Below are 21272 nucleotides of genomic sequence, written 5' to 3'. Positions count from 1 at the left end.
TCTTCCTATTATTTTTGTTTCCCTTGGGAACAAAACTTTCCTCTGCCTCCTTGCACTTTGTTGCCACATATTCCATCATCTCGTTTACTGATTTTCCTACCATTTCTCTGTCCCACTGAACCTCCTGCAGGAAGTTTCTCATACCTGTGTAGTCCCCCCTTTTATAGTTTGGCCTGTCCCCTTCAGTTCCTGTTACCTTCTCCACTTGTAACTCTACTATATAGTCAAAACTCAGAACCACATGATCGCTAGCTCCAAGGGGCCTCTCGTAAGTGATGTCCTCGATGTCTGAACTGCTCAGGGTGAACACAAGATCCAGTCTTGCTGGCTCATCCTCCCCTCTCTCTCTTGTTGTGTCCCTGACATGTTGATGCATGAGGTTTTCAAGTACCACATCCATCATCTTGGCTCTCCATGTTTCGGGACCCCCATGTGGCTCCAGGTTTTCCCAGTCGATCTCCCTGTGGTTGAAATCGCCCATTACCAGTAACTTTGCTCTGCTCGAGTGAGCTCTTCTTGCCATCTCAGCCAGTGTGTCCACCATCACCCTGTTGTTTTCTTCGTACTCCTCTCTTGGCCTCCTGCAGTTCTGTGGTGGGTTATACATCACTGTGTGTGTGTGTGTGTGTGTGTGTGTGTGTGTGTGTGTGTGTGTGTGTGTGTTCACCTAATTGTGGTTGCAGGAGTCGATTCACAGCTCCTGGTCCCGCCTCTTCACTGGTCGCTACTAGGCCCATTCTCTCCCTGTTCCATGAGCTTCATCATACCTCTTCTTAAAACTATGTATGAATCCTGCCTCGACTGTATCACTCTTCAGTGTTCCACTTCTTGACAACTCTTTGACTGAAGAGGTACTTCCTAAGATCCCAGTGACTTATCTAAGTTTTCAGCTTTCCGTTGTGACCCCTTTTTGCTGTGTCACATTCCTCTTTGCTCTGGAACTAGCCTTGTTGCAAACCTTTGCACTTTCTCTAGATTTTCGGAGAGCTTGACCAGGTGTGGGTTCCATACTGGTGCTGCATACTCAAGTATGGGCCTGACGTACACGGTGTACAGAATCTTGAACGATTCCTTATTGAGGTATCGGAACGCTATTCCTAGGCTTGCCAGGAGCCCATATGCTGCAACAGTTATCTGGTTGTAAAGTAAAAGGACACAAGTGCAACTAATGTGACATTTTATTGTGGCAACGTTTCGCTCTCCAGGAGCTTTATCAAGCCATTACAAACAATACATGGACACAGAGGGTATATATAGGCTCAGAGTGAGGTGCGATGCTAGTGGTAGTAGTAGTAGTGATAAAAGTTGTAGTAGTAGTAGTAGTAATACAATATGGTAGAACAATTAATTCGTACATGAGTAAAAGGATATAAAAGCTATTACTTGGGTAACATAAAAATAGGTTGGACAAATATAGACTGGATAGAGTTAGCCTGTTTCAGTGTTCACTCTCTGTAATGTGCTTTGTGTAGTATAACAGGAGAGACTATGTGATGGCAGGGTTTACTGTTTTCAGGAGGATTCTTGCTAAGACTTCAGAGATGGTGAAGCTGCCGTTGTTTTGTTTAATTGTATTCGAAACAGCGATCAGTGCTGATTCTAGGCACTTGCGTCTGCGGAAATTAGTTTCTTTGATCACTAGTTGGGCGTCCCTGAATTTCATGAGATGACTGGTGGAATTTCGGTGTTGTACACAGGCGTTGTTCAGGTTGTCGTTTCATCAAAGACAACCTGAACAACGCCTGTGTACAACACCGAAATTCCACCAGTCATCTCATGAAATTCAGGGACGCCCAATTAGTGATCAAAGAAACTAATTTCCGCAGACGCAAGTGCCTAGAATCAGCACTGATCGCTGTTTCGAATACAATTAAACAAAACAACGGCAGCTTCACCATCTCTGAAGTCTTAGCAAGAATCCTCCTGAAAACAGTAAACCCTGCCATCACATAGTCTCTCCTGTTATACTACACAAAGCACATTAGAGAGAGTGAACACTGAAACAAACTGCCTCTATCCAGTCTATATTTGTCCAACCTATTTTTATGTTACCCAAGTAATAGCTTTTATATCCTTTTACTCATGTACGAATTAATTGTTCTACCATATTGTATTACTACTACTAATACAACTTTTATCACTACTACTACTACCACTACCACTAGTATCGCACCTCACTCTGAGCCTATATATACCCTCTGTGTCCATGTATTGTTTGTAATGGCTTGATAAAGCTCCTGGAGAGCGAAACGTTGCCACAATAAAATGTCACATTAGTTGCACTTGTGTCCTTTTACTTTACATATTGTCGGTAATTCTACCAACTTTATTACAGTTATCTGGTTGATGTGCACCTCAGGAGATGTGCTCGGTATTATACTCACCCCAAGATCCCTTTCCTTGAGTGAGGTTTGCAGTCTTTGGTTGCCTAGTCTATACTCTGCCTGCGGTCTTCTTTGTCCTTCCCCGATCTTCATGACTTTGCATTTGGCGGGGTTAAATTCGAGGAGCCAGTTGCTGGACCAAGCTTCCTGCCTGTCCAGGTCTCTATATAGCCCTGCCTAATCCTCATATGATTTAATTCTCATTAACTTCACATCATCTGCAAACAGGGACACTTCTTGTGTTCTGAGTCTACGTGTGTGTGTGTGTGTGTGTGTGTGTGTGTGTGTGTGTGTGTGTGTGTGTGTGTGTGTGTGTGTGTGTGTGTGTGTGTGTGTGTGTGCGTGCGTGCGCGCGCGCGCCCCAGCGTTAAGAGTGTTTTTTTACTCTATGGATTAAAGTACTGTATTCTTGACTGGTGATGAATACACGCAAGTTTAAAAAAAAAAAAACCCACTTATGTACAGATCTGTACATAAGTGTCTTTTTTCACATCTTGTCGGTGTCACAATACCATTTTTCAACTTACAAAAGGTTCATTATTGCCTGACCCGTGCTAGAGCATGGCTATGTGGAGGAGGTGTGATTTGGTTGGGGTTGGGTAGTAGACTAGATGGTGGGTTGAAACGGACGTCTTAAAAAGTGCACCCCCGCGGAGGGCAAGACATAATCCTACGAGTGGGCGATAGGCTTTAAGCACAATGAACCAACCAACCAATTACAGTAATGTGTGTGCCACTGTGTCTTGGGTTTAGCTCAGTCAAATGTTTTAACTGATTATTTATAAGGTGTAAATCCTGTTGGTTTTTCGAAGGTCAGTACAAATCAAGGTCACTTTAACCCTTAATGCACATATAAAGTAAACTCTGAGCATATATTCACCGTGAAACAATGAATATAGGTTTTGCTAATATCCTGATAAACAACGTGTTATTTTAATTAATAAAACCGGATGTCATGGTTCGTGTCAAGACATACATATTACATCATGCAATGCTTATAAAAAAGTAATTATATTTTTGCAGAAATTCACTATTCTTGCAGTGTCCGATCTCGATAGTAAAGAACCACATGACCTTATATACACGTAGAACAATTTCACAATCTAAGAGCTGTTATGCTACCTCAGCTTATTTCAAAGCCTAGTGCTAAGATATACTACTATTTTCATAGAATGTGACAACAGTCGATTAACACCCAGGTACCTACTTACTGCTAGATGACCACGGGCAGTAAGTGTAAAAAAACATGCCCAATGTTTCCACCCATGACAGGGATCAAACCACTGACACTCAGTATATGAGCTGAGTGCCCTACCAACCGAGCCACGGGACACCTAAATCTGAAGTACTGCAGGAGTCAGCTGGAAAGAGTTTATGTCCAAAGTTTGATACAGTATCCGATGGCGCCTCAGAGTTCCCTTACAAAGGAGATGTTGCAATGTTAGACATTTTGCAGGTCTCACTGGCAGTATGCAATGTTTGACAAACGATCTTACTCGCTAATTACGCTACAGTGTGTTGTGAAAGACTTGGTTTCTGGCACACTGTAGTGGAGCCTCAAATTTATTTTAATTTGTTAGTGAGAAACACCTGAAGCTGTAAATGCACACTTGACATTTTTCAGCTGTCATCAGTGACGCTGCCAAATCTAATTTCAGCTCAGATGAAGCATGTGAGTCCTGCTTGTATTTTAGAAATTCGATTTTATTTGACATTAAGGAAACGCTGTAGTAATTTATAATCCGATACAATCAGCATGAGGACGAGACAGTGTGTGCAGGAAGAAGGGGAAGGAAGAGCATGAAATCAAGGTGGTAGTGTGTAGAAGTAGGGGAGAATGGGATGATAAGGGCGAATGTGTGTGGAGGCAGCAAGGAAATGGGAGGTGGGGGCTGAGAGCAAGGCAGAGTACAGTGTGTGGAGGCAACAAGGAAAGGGGGAGGGTGAAGACAAGGCAGTGTGGAGACAGCAAGGAAAGGGGGAGGGTGAAGACAAGGCAGTGTGGAGACAGCAAAGAATGGGAGAAGACGAAAGCAAGGCAGTGAGTAGAGGAAGCAGTGAAAAGGAAAGGTGAGCGCTAGACTGTGTGTGAAGGAAGGTGGGGGAAGAGGAGGAGGGAGAGGGAGAGGCTGTGTGTGAAGGGCAGCAGGATGTGAAGGAGGGTGAGAGGTAGACAGTGTGTGCAGGAGGGTGAATCAACCAGGGAGCAGCACTGCCGTGTAGTCACTATCCCACAACAGGTGTGACTTCATCCACATGTCTTCATTGATTTGTTGCATCCCTGATGAATAATCATAATATGGCTTAAGGAAACGTATTTTTTATCAACAATCTTCGGGTGAAGCTGGCATCGTTTCCATGAAGAGATCCTGACGTAGTTCTGCTTAATGTAGTAAGGAGAATTTTGTCTTTATGTGAAGATGGCTAAATGTTTTTTAAATATAATAAATAATTATGACTAAAGTCTGATTCTTTTTTCCAACATTTCATTTGAAAGTTTATGACACTGAACATGAGTGACAAAATAAGTCACTCCATCATATCATATTTATCCCTGAATATCAACATTGAATCTTCATTAGCTCAATCAGGAAAGAGAGGAGTTCTTATGATTCTTACTGTGTTTGGAATCTTCTGAACACTCTAGCTGTTACTTCTCATCTCTACCTCAGCAAGTGGTTCATTCTCACACCATAAATATGATAATAACATTTCCAGGTGTATCACTGGCTTCTTTATATGGTTTATTTGTTGTAAATTACAAAAAAGTATATTTTTATTCAGATTACACTAACCTAGACTAACTTATTAACCTAATATAATATTGCATAACCTAAACAAAACTTGGAAATATAAACACATATGCAGTTTAATGTGATCCTTTATTGACAACGTTTCGCCCACCCCGGGGGCTTTTCCAAGCCACACACAGATCGGTTGGTGACTTGAAAAAGCCCCCTGTGTGGGCGAAACGTTGTCAATAAAGGATCACATTAAACTACATATATGTTTACATTTCCATTGTGTCGGTATTTTATACCATTCATTTCCTAAACAAAACTTAATGGAAAAAATGCTTTTTAAAATATGCTGGAAACGTTAAGATACTGACGTTGGGCACGACGTCAGGAAACTGACATAATAAAACTAATATAGGTTGCACTAAGAACCACAATTCCTCAGAGCAATTACGTGGTTTGCTGGCCTCTTGACCCCACTTGAGTGTAGTGCGTTAAACCCCAGACCTTCTCCAGTTGCTAAACTTTCTTTTCCCCACCTCCCCTTCCTTTTCTACACAAAAAATGCATTCCTTTTTTTTTTTAACAATAAATTTGCATTCTGCTGAAGAGGACCTCAGTTGGACGTGTTTATATATATTATATATATATATATATATATATATATATATATATATATATATATATATATATATATATATATATATATATCGTGCCGAATATGTAAAACTGGTCAATTAGCAAGAACTCATTTAAAATTAAGTCCTTTCTAAAAATTTCTCTTATACGTTTAAAGATATATTTTTTGTCATTAATGTTAATGTCAAAAATCTTAATTTTGCACTAAAAGAATCTTAGAAAACTTACCTAACCTTATTATAACAAGCGCAATTTATTTTAGCCTAATCCTACTAAATATATTTTAAATACTTTTACAGTAATTTAATACTAAACAAACACAATGAAATATATTTTTTTCGTTACGTTAAGAATGTTTTTGGAGAAATTATTACATACACAAATTTTCGCTTGTCCTATATGTCAAGATGTGCGTTGTTATTTAAGCTAAGATCGCAAGTTCTGCCTATTCGGCAGGATATTATATATATATATATATATATATATATATATATATATATATATATATATATATATATATATATATATATATATTATATTAATATATATATATATATATATATATATATATATGCAAGGAATTCGCAAGAGCAGGCGAAATATACACAAACACTGATCTCTGGCTGAAGGAGACTCGAACCTACGAACCTTGGCACAAGGTACGCAGTGCTTTACCAATCTACCCACACTGGACAATACCTTGGCGTGCAACTTGCGTTACACGTTGATCCAAGGCAGCCAGCTTTCAGGGAGAAGGCTTACAGCTTTTCATCTCATCCCCTGCATGCATCAGCCTTACTAGAGATTTTAACAATGCAAGGAATTCGCAAGAGCAGGCGAAATATACACAAACACTGATCTCTGGCTGAAGGAGACTCGAACCTACGAACCTTGGCACAAGGTATGCAGTGCTTTACCAATCTACCCACACTGGACAATACCTTGGCGTGCAACTTGCGTTACACGTTGATCCAAGGGGATGAGATGAAAAGCTGTAAGCCTTCTCCCTGAAAGCTGGCTGCCTTGGATCAACGTGTAACGCAAGTTGCACGCCAAGGTATTGTCCAGTGTGGGTAGATTGGTAAAGCACTGCGTACCTTGTGCCAAGGTTCGTAGGTTCGAGTCTCCTTCAGCCAGAGATCAGTGTTTATATATATATATATATATATATATATATATATATATATATATATATGTCGTGCCGAATAGGCAGAACTTGCAATCTTGGCTTAAATAGCAACGCTCATCTTGCCATATAGGACAAGTGAAAATTTGTGTATGCGATAATTTCGCCGAAATCATTCTGAACCTAACGAAAAAAATATATTTTACTGTGTTTGTTTAGTATTAAATTATTGTAAACAAATCTAAAATATATTTAGTTGGATTAGGCTAAAATAAATTGTTCTTGTTATAATAAGGTTAGGTAAGTTTTCTAAGTTCCTTTTGGTGCAAAATTATAAATTTTTACATCAACATTAATGAAAAAAATATATCTTTAAACGTATAAGAGAAAATTTTAGAAAGGACTTAATTTTAAGTGAGTTCTTGCTAATTGACCAGTTTTACATATTCGGCACGACATTATATATATATATATATATATATATATATATATATATAATGTCGTGCCGAATATGTAAAACTGGTCAATTAGCAAGAACTCACTTAAAATTAAGTCCTTTCTAAAATTTTCTCTTATACGTTTAAAGATATATTTTTTTCATTAATGTTAATGTAAAAATATTTAATTTTGCACCAAAAGAATCTTAGAAAACTTACCTAACCTTATTATAGCAAGAGCAATTTATTTTAGCCTAACCCAACTAAATATATTTTAGATTTGTTTACAATAATTTAATACTAAAACACAGTGAAATATATTTTTGTCGTTAGGTTCAGAATGATTTTGGCGAAATTATTGCATAAACAAATTTTCGCTTGTCCTATATGGCAAGATGAGCGTTGCTATTTAAGCCAAGATCGCAAGTTCTGCCTATTCGGCAGGCCATTATATATATATATATATATATATATATATATATATATATATATATATATATATATATATATATATATATATATATATATGCCACAGGGAGACAAAGAAGATCAGAAAATATGAAGACCTTCCCCCCTTGCTATAACTTCATTCCAATAGGGTCGGAGACCCTTGGAGCATGGGGCAAGTGTGCTCTAAAGTTTCTCAAAGAGCTGGGTGAAAAGCTCATCATAGAAACCAAGGACCACAGGGCGACCAGCTTCCTTTTTCAGAGACTCAGTGTTGCGATCCAAAGAGGAAATGCCTGCAGCATTCTGGGCACGCGGCCCACCGCAGGGGAGCTGGACGAAGTATTCGAGATGTAGCTCTGAGTTACCTATGTTGTTTTACTTTCTGTTGTATTTTTGTGAATGTTTGGCCAATGTATTTTGTCTTTAAATAAAACATACTTGAAATGTAGGGGGTGGTAGGAGAAAATTCTCAAACAGCTTCAGGGAAAACCTTGAGTTTTCCCTGAAGCAAGTTTATTCTTTTCTCTGAGGATGAGGGTCCCCATGACAGTTCTAGAGGTGGTACCTCCCTATATTTATTTATATATATATATATATATAAGGTAACCACGAACCAGTGGTGTTGATCAATAATAACACTGCGACTAGCCAAGGACTCGAATCCATGCTGCCTTGGCCCGCCTCATGGTGAGCGAAAAGACATGACGCTCTAACCCACAGGACCATGCAATCCAACAAGAAGTTCAAGTCCTTGGCCGATATCGGATGGCTTGATTGAAGATGCATCGATTCCCCGATGATTCACGGGGACGTCCCAACTTCTGTTCATCGTTCTAGTTACGTTAAACACCGTCTTTGGAATATTGTTGACAGTTCACATGCACTAGCGTTCTAGCTGCCTGCACACGTCAGACTGTTCAGTATATATCTTCCGTTAAGGGTGTACCACAGTAGAGATATTTACTGATGATACCTCGTTCAACAAAGTCACATAATTTGCGTTTCAATGCGGTATGCCCATCTCAGTTCTCCCTTTATTTGTCGTCGTAAAGTAAAGGAATAACAATGACTATGATGTCTAGAGACTAGAGTTAATACTAATGGATACTTTTGTTAGGCTATTTTCACGGACTTCATCTTTGGTCGTCTTTCTCTCCCAATAGACTGTATTACCGTTAGTGTTTCAGTGCTCTTCATGGAAAAACTAAAATCAGTATTTTAAGAAAACGGTGGGATTGCCAGCCAGCATGGCAAGTTAGCTACTCCAATCGCATTACTGCAAACTCTCTGTACAAAGTATTTCCTTCAAGGAAATACTTTGTACAGAGAGTTTGCAGTAATGCGATCGGAGTAGCATTACGGAGAATTTACCCTCCCGTCGGGTCTGAGGAATAAATCACAACCACAAGGGAGAGAGAACGAGTTATTTTTAGCTGGAAGGCAACCGGAAGCGAGGCTTGTGTGATGCGATATGCGGTAAGTCACGGATGACTGCCCGTGTTACGTGTATTTATTATACAGTTGACGATCAGAAAGCGTTAGATATGTTTAAGAAACTTTCTTCAGATTATTAATCTCGGAGGATTATTTTATCAGGGTTTTCCATTACAATCAATATGGCATATTTCCTTTAGTATCCTTAGGTCCTCCACATAGATGCGACACACAATAGTCGACTAACTCCTTGGTATATAATTCCTGTTAGGCAAACTTGAACAGACGGATGAACATTGGAGTTAGTCGACAGGCAGTAAGAAAGTCATTATGTTTGCAGTGAATCTTTTATTTTGACATTTCGTCATGCACTAAACTTATTTAATATGAGAATGGTATAAAATTCCGACAAGATGACGAATCAGACACAAGTGCAACATGTGGGTATATTTTTTGTAGACATCTACAAAATATAGAAATCCAGATGTAACACATGTGTCTAATTCATTATCAAACTTGTTTAAATCCAGTCCTGGGCAAAATGTTGTAATAAAGGTTTCACTGTTATCATAGTGTCTTTCTCAAATAACGTGTTAATAAACTATGCCCAATCGTCTTATTTTACCCACTATTCGTACAAAGGAACTTTCGATTGTAAATCGGACGCTCTACCACTGACCTACTAGATTACTTTATGCTGTTTTTGTAGTTTTCTGTGAGATTTTTAAAGAAACTGGAATAACATGGGTGCAGAAAGATTCTAACTAATAAAAACACTTCTGGGAATGAAAATCATGAATCTTAGTCTAGCGTATGTTTGTCAGTGCTAGTTTATAATATATGTATTTGTATGTCTCAGTCTCTGTCGCATGTTTTCCTGTGTAAATTTAATGTATTGATGTTTTTACTGGTCTTCTGTATTTTTTTAATTTGATGATGGTCATTAATAGTTTGCTGTTTGCGAGTCTGTGTTAAATGTCAGTTGTTTGCAATTGTAGAATTACGACTTCGCAAATCACAATATACCTTATGTTTGTATTGGTGGTTATCTTAATGTACAATACTTGTCAATTCTAGTCTGTTTTTGCTAACATACGATGTTTGTGTTTGTACATGAATCATAAAACTAGTAATCTCTTGCATCCCATAAGTTCAATTTAATATAAGACTGATAAAACAGCTTAGTAGTTTGCTGTTTATTTGTTTCTAGGCGACGCTAAATTGTTGTGTTATAGAAGATTTTAATTTCCATAATTTAAAATCTCGTGTACATGAAACAGTTATAAACATTTATCCTTCCTAAACTACAGTTGCTTACTGAAAAGATACACGAAAACTATTTCTTCAAAGTCAATGTTGGATAAATATAATTATGGCCAGCAGTACTGTGAACGCTGATGCAGAGTGCACAGGTTCGAATCTTCCTCTGGACAGAGATAAAATATGTAAAACCCTTCTCTCATTTGCGAATTGTAAAGCATATATATATGCAAACAATCGCTGACAAGCGATCTTAACTATGCAAGACAAGCCACGGGGGTGGGAAATGTTTAGCTCAAGAACTTTCACACTTCTTAGTGCATCATCAGCAGCTTTGGAATGTTGCAAGGCTGCAACTGAAAGAGTGAGAAGTTTTCTCAGAATAGCACATTGCGGGTCTGTGTGTGTGTGTGTGTGTGTGTGTGTGTTCTCACCTCTTTGTATTCACCTCTTTGTGGTCGAGACAAAGCTCCTGGCCCCACCTTTTCACTGACCGCTACTGGGTCCACCCTCTCCCTGCTCCATGAGCTTTATCATACCTCGTCTTAAAACTATGTATGGTTCCTTCCTATACATCACATGCCGGACTATTCCACTTCCTAACAACTCTGTGGCTGTATGTATGTGTCTTTTACAACCAGTAGGGATGGATGTGTACTGAAACAGCTTGAAAAAAAAAATTTAAAGCACAAAACGAGTTTTGCCATGCAGAAAGCCATCTGACTGAATCGGCTTAGAAATGACGGCTGCAATTGTCTGTCGTGCGACTAGTTCTCTTTTATGCTACAATACTTAAGAAGCCAACCCTCATAATCTGTCTATAATTAAATTTAAATGTTGATTGTATGTTACGTTATATTTCATTGATCATTAACAGGTAAATTTTTAAATGTAACTTTGCTTATACTTGGTTTAGAATTTAAAGTTGAGTTTCAAGGCTCTCTATGGTTTTAACTTTAGAGGAAATAGTTGCTGCAGCATTCTTTCACTTTGAGAATAAACCTTATAGCTTCAAACTAAGATTAAAGATTTTTTTGTAGTTTGAAATGTGAGCTTCAAACACATAGTTATATTGAGATTAAAGATTACTTTTAGCTAGCTTTGATCTCATTGTCAGAACTTGAGATCATTATAGAATCCTCATATATTCTGATATTTTTACTTTAGAATTCGATGGGCATGAGGCACCACACCCTGGGGACCCAAAGCGCCCCATCGACCTCAATGTCATGAAAAGGAACATGACCATCGCTAAGGGGTTCCTCGACATCAGTCTCCTCTCCGCCAACGCCAACCAACTACGTAACATCATCAACTTTGGTGACACCGAGAGTCCCATCTACTATGTAGTGATCTCGGGCATTATTTTCAGTCTAGTGATCCAGGTGAGAGAGAGAGAGAGAGAGAGAGAGAGAGAGAGAGAGAGAGAGAGAGAGAGAGAGAGAGAGAGAGAGAGAGAGAGAGATGCATATGACTGCGTTAATATTCATCAGTAGACCGCCCATTCAGAGCCAGGAACTTAATATAGCCTTAAACGATGACACTGTATTTTTAAATAACAATAACGATGCATTTATATAGGCAAACGTTAATAATTTTAAAGTATAGTTATTAAAACTTGATTATCACAGTTACAAAATGCGGTGATCATATAGATCACGTACCTGACGATGTTCTCACTGCAGATTGCGACTTTGTAAACATACAGGAAGTGAGCGAGCTTTTTGCTAACAATGACCACAGTATTCTATGCTTCAAAGTGAATATATAATTTGATATTCAAATTACGACATCGACTGCTCCAAACCACAAATGAGTGGACTTTAATAACTTGCATAGAAATGTTAATTAGGGTTCTGGATTGAATAATTATTTGTGACTAATGCAGAGGAAATGCTCAACAGGTTGAAATGGAAAATTAATTCTGCTGAGAAAGACAGTAGCCCATACAAATAACGAGAGAACCAAGGACCTGGAATAATGTAAGAGTTAATTAATACCATAGAGCAAAAAAGCATAGCATACAAGAAACTTACGTCAATATTTACATTAGCTGCTCGGCGAGTTAGGTAATAATTTCTAGTATATATTGTACAATAATAAGTGGGTCTTGCATTAGACATTGTTTTGTGTCCAGATTTGTTATGTTTGTTTGGTGGAGATTAATGGTTTGTTAGATAATTTGCTGCTCAGTTATTCTGAATGTAAATTCCACAAATATTGATAGGGTTGTTCAGTGGAAACAGTTATCATTTGGGCCTATTTGGATCAATATATTTTGGTAATCAATGAAAACCCTAACCCAGCCATACTTAACCAAACCTAATCTAACCTAACATAATATTTAATTCAAAATTAAGGTTAGGCTACGTTAGGTTGGATTAGATTGGATTCTTTTCCATTCAACAACAAAAAATTTATCCCCATAGGCCCAAAATATATCTACATTGCACAACCAACTTAATTCTGGAGAATTATATGATAATTATATAATATCCTAGCAGCTAAAGCAAATAATGACCGAAATTTAAGAAAAAGGAAAAACACAGGAAATATGCCAACTACAGTTGTCCAGAGGGACGAATGTGCCTGGAATACCAAATTCGTTCTTGGAAAAAAATATTTCCCGAAACAATAAAAATAGATAGTCTTTTAAATATATAAAGAGTAAAAATGTTTTTTTTAACCGAGATGTGCAGGACTTTTAATTAACTGTCAATGCAATTTTCACCTCAGTCTACAATAAAATTAACAGTAACTACAAGAGCTGATTATTAATAAATTTACAAGGCCGGATGAAATGCAATCCAGAATACTAAAACAGTCTTTTACTCGTTTGTTTTACTGTATCATGTACATCTTCACTAAAGCTTTAAGGTGATGTAAAAGTTACTGTTTTACATGTTAGGAAAATATAGGAACGTAACCCCTTTTAAAGTGAATCTTAATTATCTTTTAAAATATCTTTGTACAGTCACTTTCTCTTACCTCCAAGTTTTATTTTAATTTCATTTACACAACTTTTATATCGCATAAAATTTTCATATCATATTACACGTAAATTAATTTTAATTTCTTATTTGAATATTAATTATTTCTACATTGTCTTCATGTCTTTTTGGGCTGTGTCTCTCATGTTAATCGCGTTTCCTACACCTGCAACCCTCAAGGGAGATGCCGTGAAGGGCTCTTGATCCAGGGAACTTGAGTTACTTTCCCCTTCACTCAGTAAGATCTGGTTACCGCCCTATCCCAAGGCACTGTAGGACGCCCACGCTCATCTTAATAACAATATTAATACGTGGTACTGTGGTTACAGATTGTGGCCGGCATCATTCTCATCGTAGCTGAACGGTTCGATATCAACCAAGAGGAGGACGACGAGTGGAGCGACCGCCTCAACACGACCGTCGTGTGCCTCGTCTTCATTGTGGTTATCGTCAACGTCTTTATCTCCAGCATGGGCATAGACGTAGCCAACCCGTCCTTGCATAAAGTACCGCATCATGATGCAGGCACAAAACAGTTTACTGACCACAGCCAGTCTACCTAGAGTGATGCTTCTCAACATTCCTTTACCAAAGGGTGATTTTTTTTTTATCGGGATCTCTGGCTCTGTCATTGAGGAAAAAGTCAAAATTCCCGTCTTCATTTTTCTCACCTGATCCGTGTCCTGACTTTCGCCTCACAGATTCACCCAATCTATTTTCTGTTCTCACCTGATCCGTATTCTGGCTGTATCATCTCCTAGTCGCCTAATTTGTCGTCTGTGTTGCTTACATCTTCACCTGACCTGTCCTCTGACTTTCTCCTTGTATCTTTATCTCACCTGTGTTTTGGCTTTCTTCTCTCGCCTAACCTGCACTCTGGCTCTTATTACCTCGACATATGGCTTCTCTTCTGACTATTTCCTCACTTCTTCACCTGACGCGTCTTCTGTTCTTCTCACCTTCTGGCTTTCTCTCCACTTAACCTATATCCTTTCTTCTCACCTCATCACCTATCCTGCCTTCTGGCTTGTTTCAGTTTAATCCTCTCTAAATCATGAATTCATGAAGGTCCTCGACCGAATAAATCGTCTATCACAGTTCCCTCTCTATTTTGCAGGTTACTTATGAATAGTTCTATCAACGAGAGTTACCTCCTTTAAATAGGGATATGAATGCCAAGTCAGTATAGAAGTTGAATCAGTGAGTATGCATAGCTTTAGCAAAAGATTACGTCAATATCTTGAAAAAAATAAAAAATATTGCAAATGATTTTAATCAGTTGAAGCATAACTTTTTAACCGATAACTTAATAATTGATACCTTTTAATACCTGTGCGCTATTTGAAACAAAAATGTATGGAATCAATATACAGTTCTCAGATTGAGAAACTTTATCTTGGCTAATGAAATAGACGAGATCTCATAGAAAGAATAATAGGCAAGCGCGCACACATTTCTTTTCCTGCTTGTTATATTTCCCTACTCGTTCTTTTTTTGTTTGCGAGTATAGATTATACAGTGGATCAAACACCTCTTAGTGAATGATAGATGCTCAGATTTGTTCCAAGTAAAGGAAGGTTGATTACAATTATTTCGATCCAGAGCTCTCTAAAGCCTTCCCACCTCATCTTGAGGGCTTATGAGTGTGGAGCACTTATGGTTGGGCAGATTAGATGGAAAATCAGAGAATTACTGGAGTTTTGCATCTTAGTTTGGATGAAAATGTGTCATGTGCCACTTCCATGTGATTTAATTCCAAAATATTTTCGTTGTGAACATTAGTCTTATTATTGGGCTCAGGTGTGATTTGTTTGTAGAATTTTTAATGAATGGATTTCTCGCTCAACAATAGTTGTCCAAGAATGTATTTTGAAATGGATTCTTCTTGTCTTTCATTCACATTTTCTACCCACTTATCTGTTCTTTAACAGTACATGTATTCTTTTTTTCGCAAGAATATTTGTTTCTGTATTTTCCTTGGGGGCTGTAATTTTTATTGTTCAAATGTTCATATGTCCAATAGTATCTACTAGATAAGATAATTTAGCATACCAGTTAGGTTAATTAGTATTTACATATTTGTTCTCAGAATTTCATTCATAGTTTGTGTCTTTACGTTATAGTTTTTGTATACATTTACTGAAGTATAAAATAGTGAAAGCCTTCAGATTTCTTCTACATTATAAAATGGTCTAATAGCCATATCTTTGACTTCAAAAAAAATGGCACTCTGGTGGAGACTGCCTGACCTAGATGGCCCTGGTTTAGTAAACATCTTCACCAGAAATGACAGTTTCCAGAACGTTTCATTCTTTTACAGCGAAGTGAAACTCTGTGCCAACAAAGCTTCTGCAACTTTTCTCTTGTCACCGCTTCCACCTACAGGATACTGGTGAAGTTCCCACCTCGAGTTTTTGTGGACTGAGCTGACTGGAAACCCGAACGGGAAATAACCGGTAGGTCCTTGTTCCAGGACCAAATTTCTTAGACATGGTCTGAAAATGAGCCAAGGTGAAAGAAACGAATGTTAAGATTGCAAATTATCAATTATCCTGACTGGTTGTATACAGGGAACATGCAGCCTTAATGACCATCTTGTAGTCGACAGATTAAAAAATGTGGCAATGGTGATATCTCACACATTCCCAACAGAGACTATACGTTCTTAAAAATAAAATTGAGACCACTGAAGAAACTCGGGCACTTAACTCAAACGTTTATTTTCCTGCCGAATGGATAATGGACACCTAATTGAACGTAAGTTAGGTTAGCTTAACCGTTTTTAATAGAACGTAGTAAAAGTAAAATAATAAAAAAGTGATAATATAGATTTACATGTTCAGACAATGTAACAACAGCTTGGTAAACACAGGAAGACAATGTTGTTTTTAACTGTCTATTAGTCATTTCAAAACACGCATTAAGGAAAATGGATTAATGAGAGAACCTACAATCAAAATCTCCTTTAGTCTTTTCTGGGCAGAATCACCGTCTCAGCTAAGGTAGATCACTCAAAATTTTCTCATTAACTAGTACACCGTGAGAAATGCTGACGCCTCGAAAAGGCATTATTTTCTCATGTATTTTAATTCACAAATACAAATAAATTAGTTAAAACAATCTATAACATACCAGAGATGGTGTTTACTGAGACAACTCTATAAAACTTGTTCTGCAAACTGTGTTCTTGTCTTCGTGCTTGTAGACAATTTGCCAGTTCATCCATGGTGTTTATATGTCAGTCGTCAAGCCCTGTTATTTATATTACATTACTAATGTAGTCCAGGAAAGTGTATCTTCCGAAGCTAATGACCTCGATATAGTCCTATCCTGTAATATTTCCAACATCATTTTTATATCGGTAATAATAATTATTATTTTAAGTGATAATTAATGAATTGCTTTCCTGTTTTCTGCATTCATGATATTTATTACAAAGTGACTTTTTATTATTGGCTGTGAAAGAGAGAGAAACCATTTGGATGGATATATTAAACACAGGTAAGACAGAGATCTGTATATTACGGCTTCAGTCAAGGACTGAGGCTGGAATATACATATTATTCTAACCCTTCACATTTCTGTCAAAATGTTTTCTCACTTGGTATCGATCACTGTTTGATCTAAACATTGGTGGCTGTATTCATTATTATCTGCTGTGCTAGTTGTCTGTTATCTGAGGTACGTATTGCTTGGTTTATTGGATTTAAATCCTATCACTACACAAGTGTCATTAAGGCTGCATGCAACATTAACACCAAAGATACTTTAATCCCTAAAACAGGGATTAAAAGGGATTAAGCAGTGTACAGTAACATAGACCTCTAGCTGTATATACAGTAACTCATTCAGTGTTTATGCGTGTGTGTTTTAGAGAACATCGTTGGGTTAACTGGGTTTAACTTTAATCCCTCTTTGCCTTTATTTGGGATTACAGTACACTAGTATAGCATTTCCGAATGGTGACGAACAACTGACGTGCGCCCTTGATAAGTCCCGAGTTAGGTTAGGTAAAATTTGTCAAGAAACAGGAAAAGTGGTTCCTGATGCTGGTCTTAGCCATATGATGACTCGCCCGGTGTCGATAAGCTTTAACTCTTCGTGTACATAGAGTGAGATATCTAAACCACCAAGTGTACATGTACTGTTCCTCTCAGTGCATACACAGCAAGAGTGCTCGTACTTATCACAAAATATACGGACTATGTACATTTCTTATACTACTTTGACCTTTGTAGATGAATGGTTCAGAGAACCGACATGTTCATAAATTAGACATGTGCAACTCAATAAAGATACCCAAGAGTTGCACATGTGTCTAATTTATCTACTTTGACCTTTGCAGTTATTAATATTGATATTATTATTGGTAAGTTAAGAGAGATTAAAACATACCGACAACACTGGGTCATTAAGACTGCATATAACATTTTCACCACAAGACAAGAATACTTTAATCCTAAAATAGTATATATACACTTAGAAACAAACACTTTTCGGTGTATATGTCCTGTGATTTATTATTATTATTAGCAGTAGCAGTAGTTGCAGTATCATCATTATACCTGCTGTTATTAATTATATCATTATTGTTTTGTCAGTATTATTATTAAATTAAAGTGCACTAAACCCGTAAGTTATTCAGCGCTGTTTCTTCTGCAGTATTTCGTTTCTGACCAAAGTTTCCCATTAATATTTCTCGCCTTATATATTATAGCAGTGCAATTTTCAGTATTCATTTGTCCTAATATTTTAGGCTCAAAGATACTGTTTGTCCCCTTCCTCAAATGTGTAATATATATATTTCTTGCTTTTAATAATAAGTTTATCGTATTGTAAACTATCAATAATATGATATAGTTCTTAATTTTGAGAGCTAATTCGCATATATTAATGATAAGAGTCTGAAAAACTCAATTGCCGTCATTTATTTTATCGTGTGTTACTGACTCTGTATTCCGTTATAAATTACCTCGCCACTAAGTTCTCATGGCATTGTTACTGCGATGGAATACAGTATATTTCCTGTTATAAGTTACCTATGAACTATGTTCTCATGGCATTGTTACTGCGATGGAATACAGTATATTTCCTGTTATAAGTTACCTATGAACTATGTTCTCATGGCATTGTTACTGCGATGGAATACAGTATATTTCCTGTTATAAGTTACCTATGAACTATGTTCTCATGGCATTGTTACTGCCATGGTATATAAACCCTGCTATTAATTACATCTGTACTATGTTCTCAGTGTATTTTTACTACTTCACTGTATCTTTTTGTAAGTTACTTGAGTGTTATTACCTCCCTGTCTTGTAATCAGAATCAACGTCACCAACACTTAAGCTTCAATAACGTTTAGACTTTAATTAATAGTCGCCTTTCAAATATAAAATTTGAGTTCGTTTCGATTCCTAATAGTCGTTCGTTCTCTGTTTACTCAGCAAAGGGTTAAATGAAGTGGTTGTTGGTCCGTTAGCACACTGGGGATAAGTGTTTGAGATAAATTGTCTCTCTGTCTTCATCCTCACCTCTGTAACAGCAAAAGTTGAACTATTATTCAGTTGTGCAAGACTTACTTGATAACTTTCAACTCGTCAGTATTTTTCCTCTAGCTTTACCTTAAGCATATTCAGGATAGTAAAAGTGTCGTTCTTTTAAACCGATGTGAATATTTACAAGAGAATCAAGAATCTGATTAAATATTGCAAGCTTCACAATGCAACTGCGTGTTCCTGGTTAATAAACTGCTTTGATTTATACCATGAATTACTGTATAAGTAACAAAGATCCCAAGGTTATAAGAATCCGTACAACAGTGGTAAGACCTCCAGTTTTCATTCCTGAGAGAAGGTAATTCCCATGTGATAATAACTCCAGTTCATAGGAGACGAAGTCTCTGAAGCTAAAGTAACTACTGAATCCAACGCAGAATGTTTAACGACATCTTTACACCATCACTGAACTCCCAGCTCAGGCTGACCGATTACCCCACACTTGATGTACAAAATCCATCTTGTGTGATGGTATGACAGTGTAGTATAGCTGGTGTTTGATCCTACATTTTAATTAGGATAACAAGAGCACACTGCAAGTGCTCCTACTATGTAGAGTATGATAGCAATAGCACGCTACTGATGTACCCAATTTTATTTTTATAAACAAATAGCTTCCTTTCCTGAAATATTTCTGTCTGTTCACTCCACACCAAAGATAATTCTGACACACATTGTGTTGCTGGAGTCTTCCTGGTTGACCATAGTGTTGCGGGAGTCTTCCTTGTTATTATTGTATTTTTAAAGTCTGCCTTCTATGTCAGTGTGTTACTGGGGTCTGATATATTGACCATTATGTAAAGTACATACATTACATACTTATATCATCTGTACAAATGTTTTCCTTACATAATTTTATACTCAAATAACCCGTACATAGAAGAGAGGAGTTTACGACGACGTTTCGGTCAGACTTGGACCGAAACGTGCAGTGCTCCGCTTTCTTAGTATTTGATTGGCTCCTCCTCCTCCTTACTATCTTCCTCACTACTACTACTACTACTACTCCCACCCCCTACTTATATATACTCCCTCCTCTCCTTTTCGTTAGTGTGACTTAGTAAATGGTCCAAGTCTGACCGAAACGTCGTCGTAAACTTCTCTCTTCTATATGCGGGTTATTTGTGTATCGTTCCAGTCACGGTATTGTGCCTTTTTTTGTTATTAATTTTATACTGTTGCACTTATTAAACAAGAGTAACTTGTGCGCCTAATTGACTCGTATATATTTTTCAGCTAATTATGTGAAGTGTATTGACTAAATGATTTTTTATATATTTGACATTTTAACAAATTAGTATTCAAAATAATTTGTCAAAACGGGAAAATCATTAATCATTAAACAGAGAAAAAAAAACTTTGTACCTAAACAGTGATTAGACTATTTTTGGAGTATTATCAAAATAAATTTATATATACATTTTCTTTCGTAATAAATTACCTTTCCAATTTATTTACCAAAACGGTTTTTTGCTCCATCATTTTGGAGGAGATAACTATAATATATAGTTTTCCATCGATTATCACGGTAGTAACGTTCTTAATGGTGTCTAAGACAAAATCGTCTATAACAAAATGAAGAGCATATGGAAAAATTTGAGTTAAGTTCTTTGTACCCCTCAACAATGGCAAGCAACTTATTTGTAAATTGTAAACAAAAATGATGTAATTATAACTGTTTGTCGATATGTATTATGTTTAATGATATGATCGAGGTGTATAAATGGTAAACAGGGATAAATAAAGGGGATGTAAATAGCGTGCTGAAAATTTCCAGCCAAGACAGGACTCGCAGCAATGGTTTCAAGTTGGAAAAATTCAGATTCAGGAAGGATATAGGAAAGCACTGGTTTGGTAACAGAGTTGTGGATGAGTGGAACAAGCTCCCGAGTGCAGTTATTGAGGCTAAAACGTTGTGTAGTTTTAAAAATGGGTTAGATAAATACATGAGTGGATGTGGGTGGGTGTGAGTTGGACCTGACTAGCTTGTGCTGCTGGGTCTGGTGCCGTGCTCCATCCTTGAGTGGAGGTGACCAGACTGGGTGGGTCATTGGGCTAATCGGGGGGGGACATGGACCTGCTCCGCATGGGTCAGTAGACCTGTTGCAGTGTTCCTTATTTCTTACGTTCTTATGTAATGTCCTTGTGATTGTGGATTGTCAGTTGAGGTGGATGGTTGAGGCTCTGACACTGAAGTCCATGATTTTACTGGAGAAGTAAGGAATTATGTAATGCTTCTCTGGCCTCTTTTATCCA

The 21272-nt window shown here is 37.4% G+C and overlaps 1 protein-coding gene across 1 annotated transcript in view; it reads left to right on the top strand.

Annotated features, from left to right (window-relative positions):
- LOC128692419 (ninjurin-2) overlaps positions 1–20437 on the top strand; it is a 28259-nt gene extending 7822 nt beyond the window's left edge. The window contains exons 2-3 of the mRNA XM_053781594.2: positions 11636–11853; positions 13788–20437. Of these exons, the coding sequence (XP_053637569.1) occupies positions 11636–11853; positions 13788–14021 (452 nt within the window). The 3' untranslated portion in view covers positions 14022–20437. The remainder of the gene's footprint in view (positions 1–11635; positions 11854–13787) is intronic.
- Positions 20438–21272: the final 835 nt, after the last annotated feature.

Source organism: Cherax quadricarinatus, chromosome 53 (genome assembly GCF_038502225.1).
Source record: "Cherax quadricarinatus isolate ZL_2023a chromosome 53, ASM3850222v1, whole genome shotgun sequence".
Classification (NCBI taxonomy): Eukaryota; Metazoa; Arthropoda; class Malacostraca; order Decapoda; family Parastacidae; genus Cherax; species Cherax quadricarinatus.
This window is presented reverse-complemented; position numbering and strand designations above follow the sequence as displayed.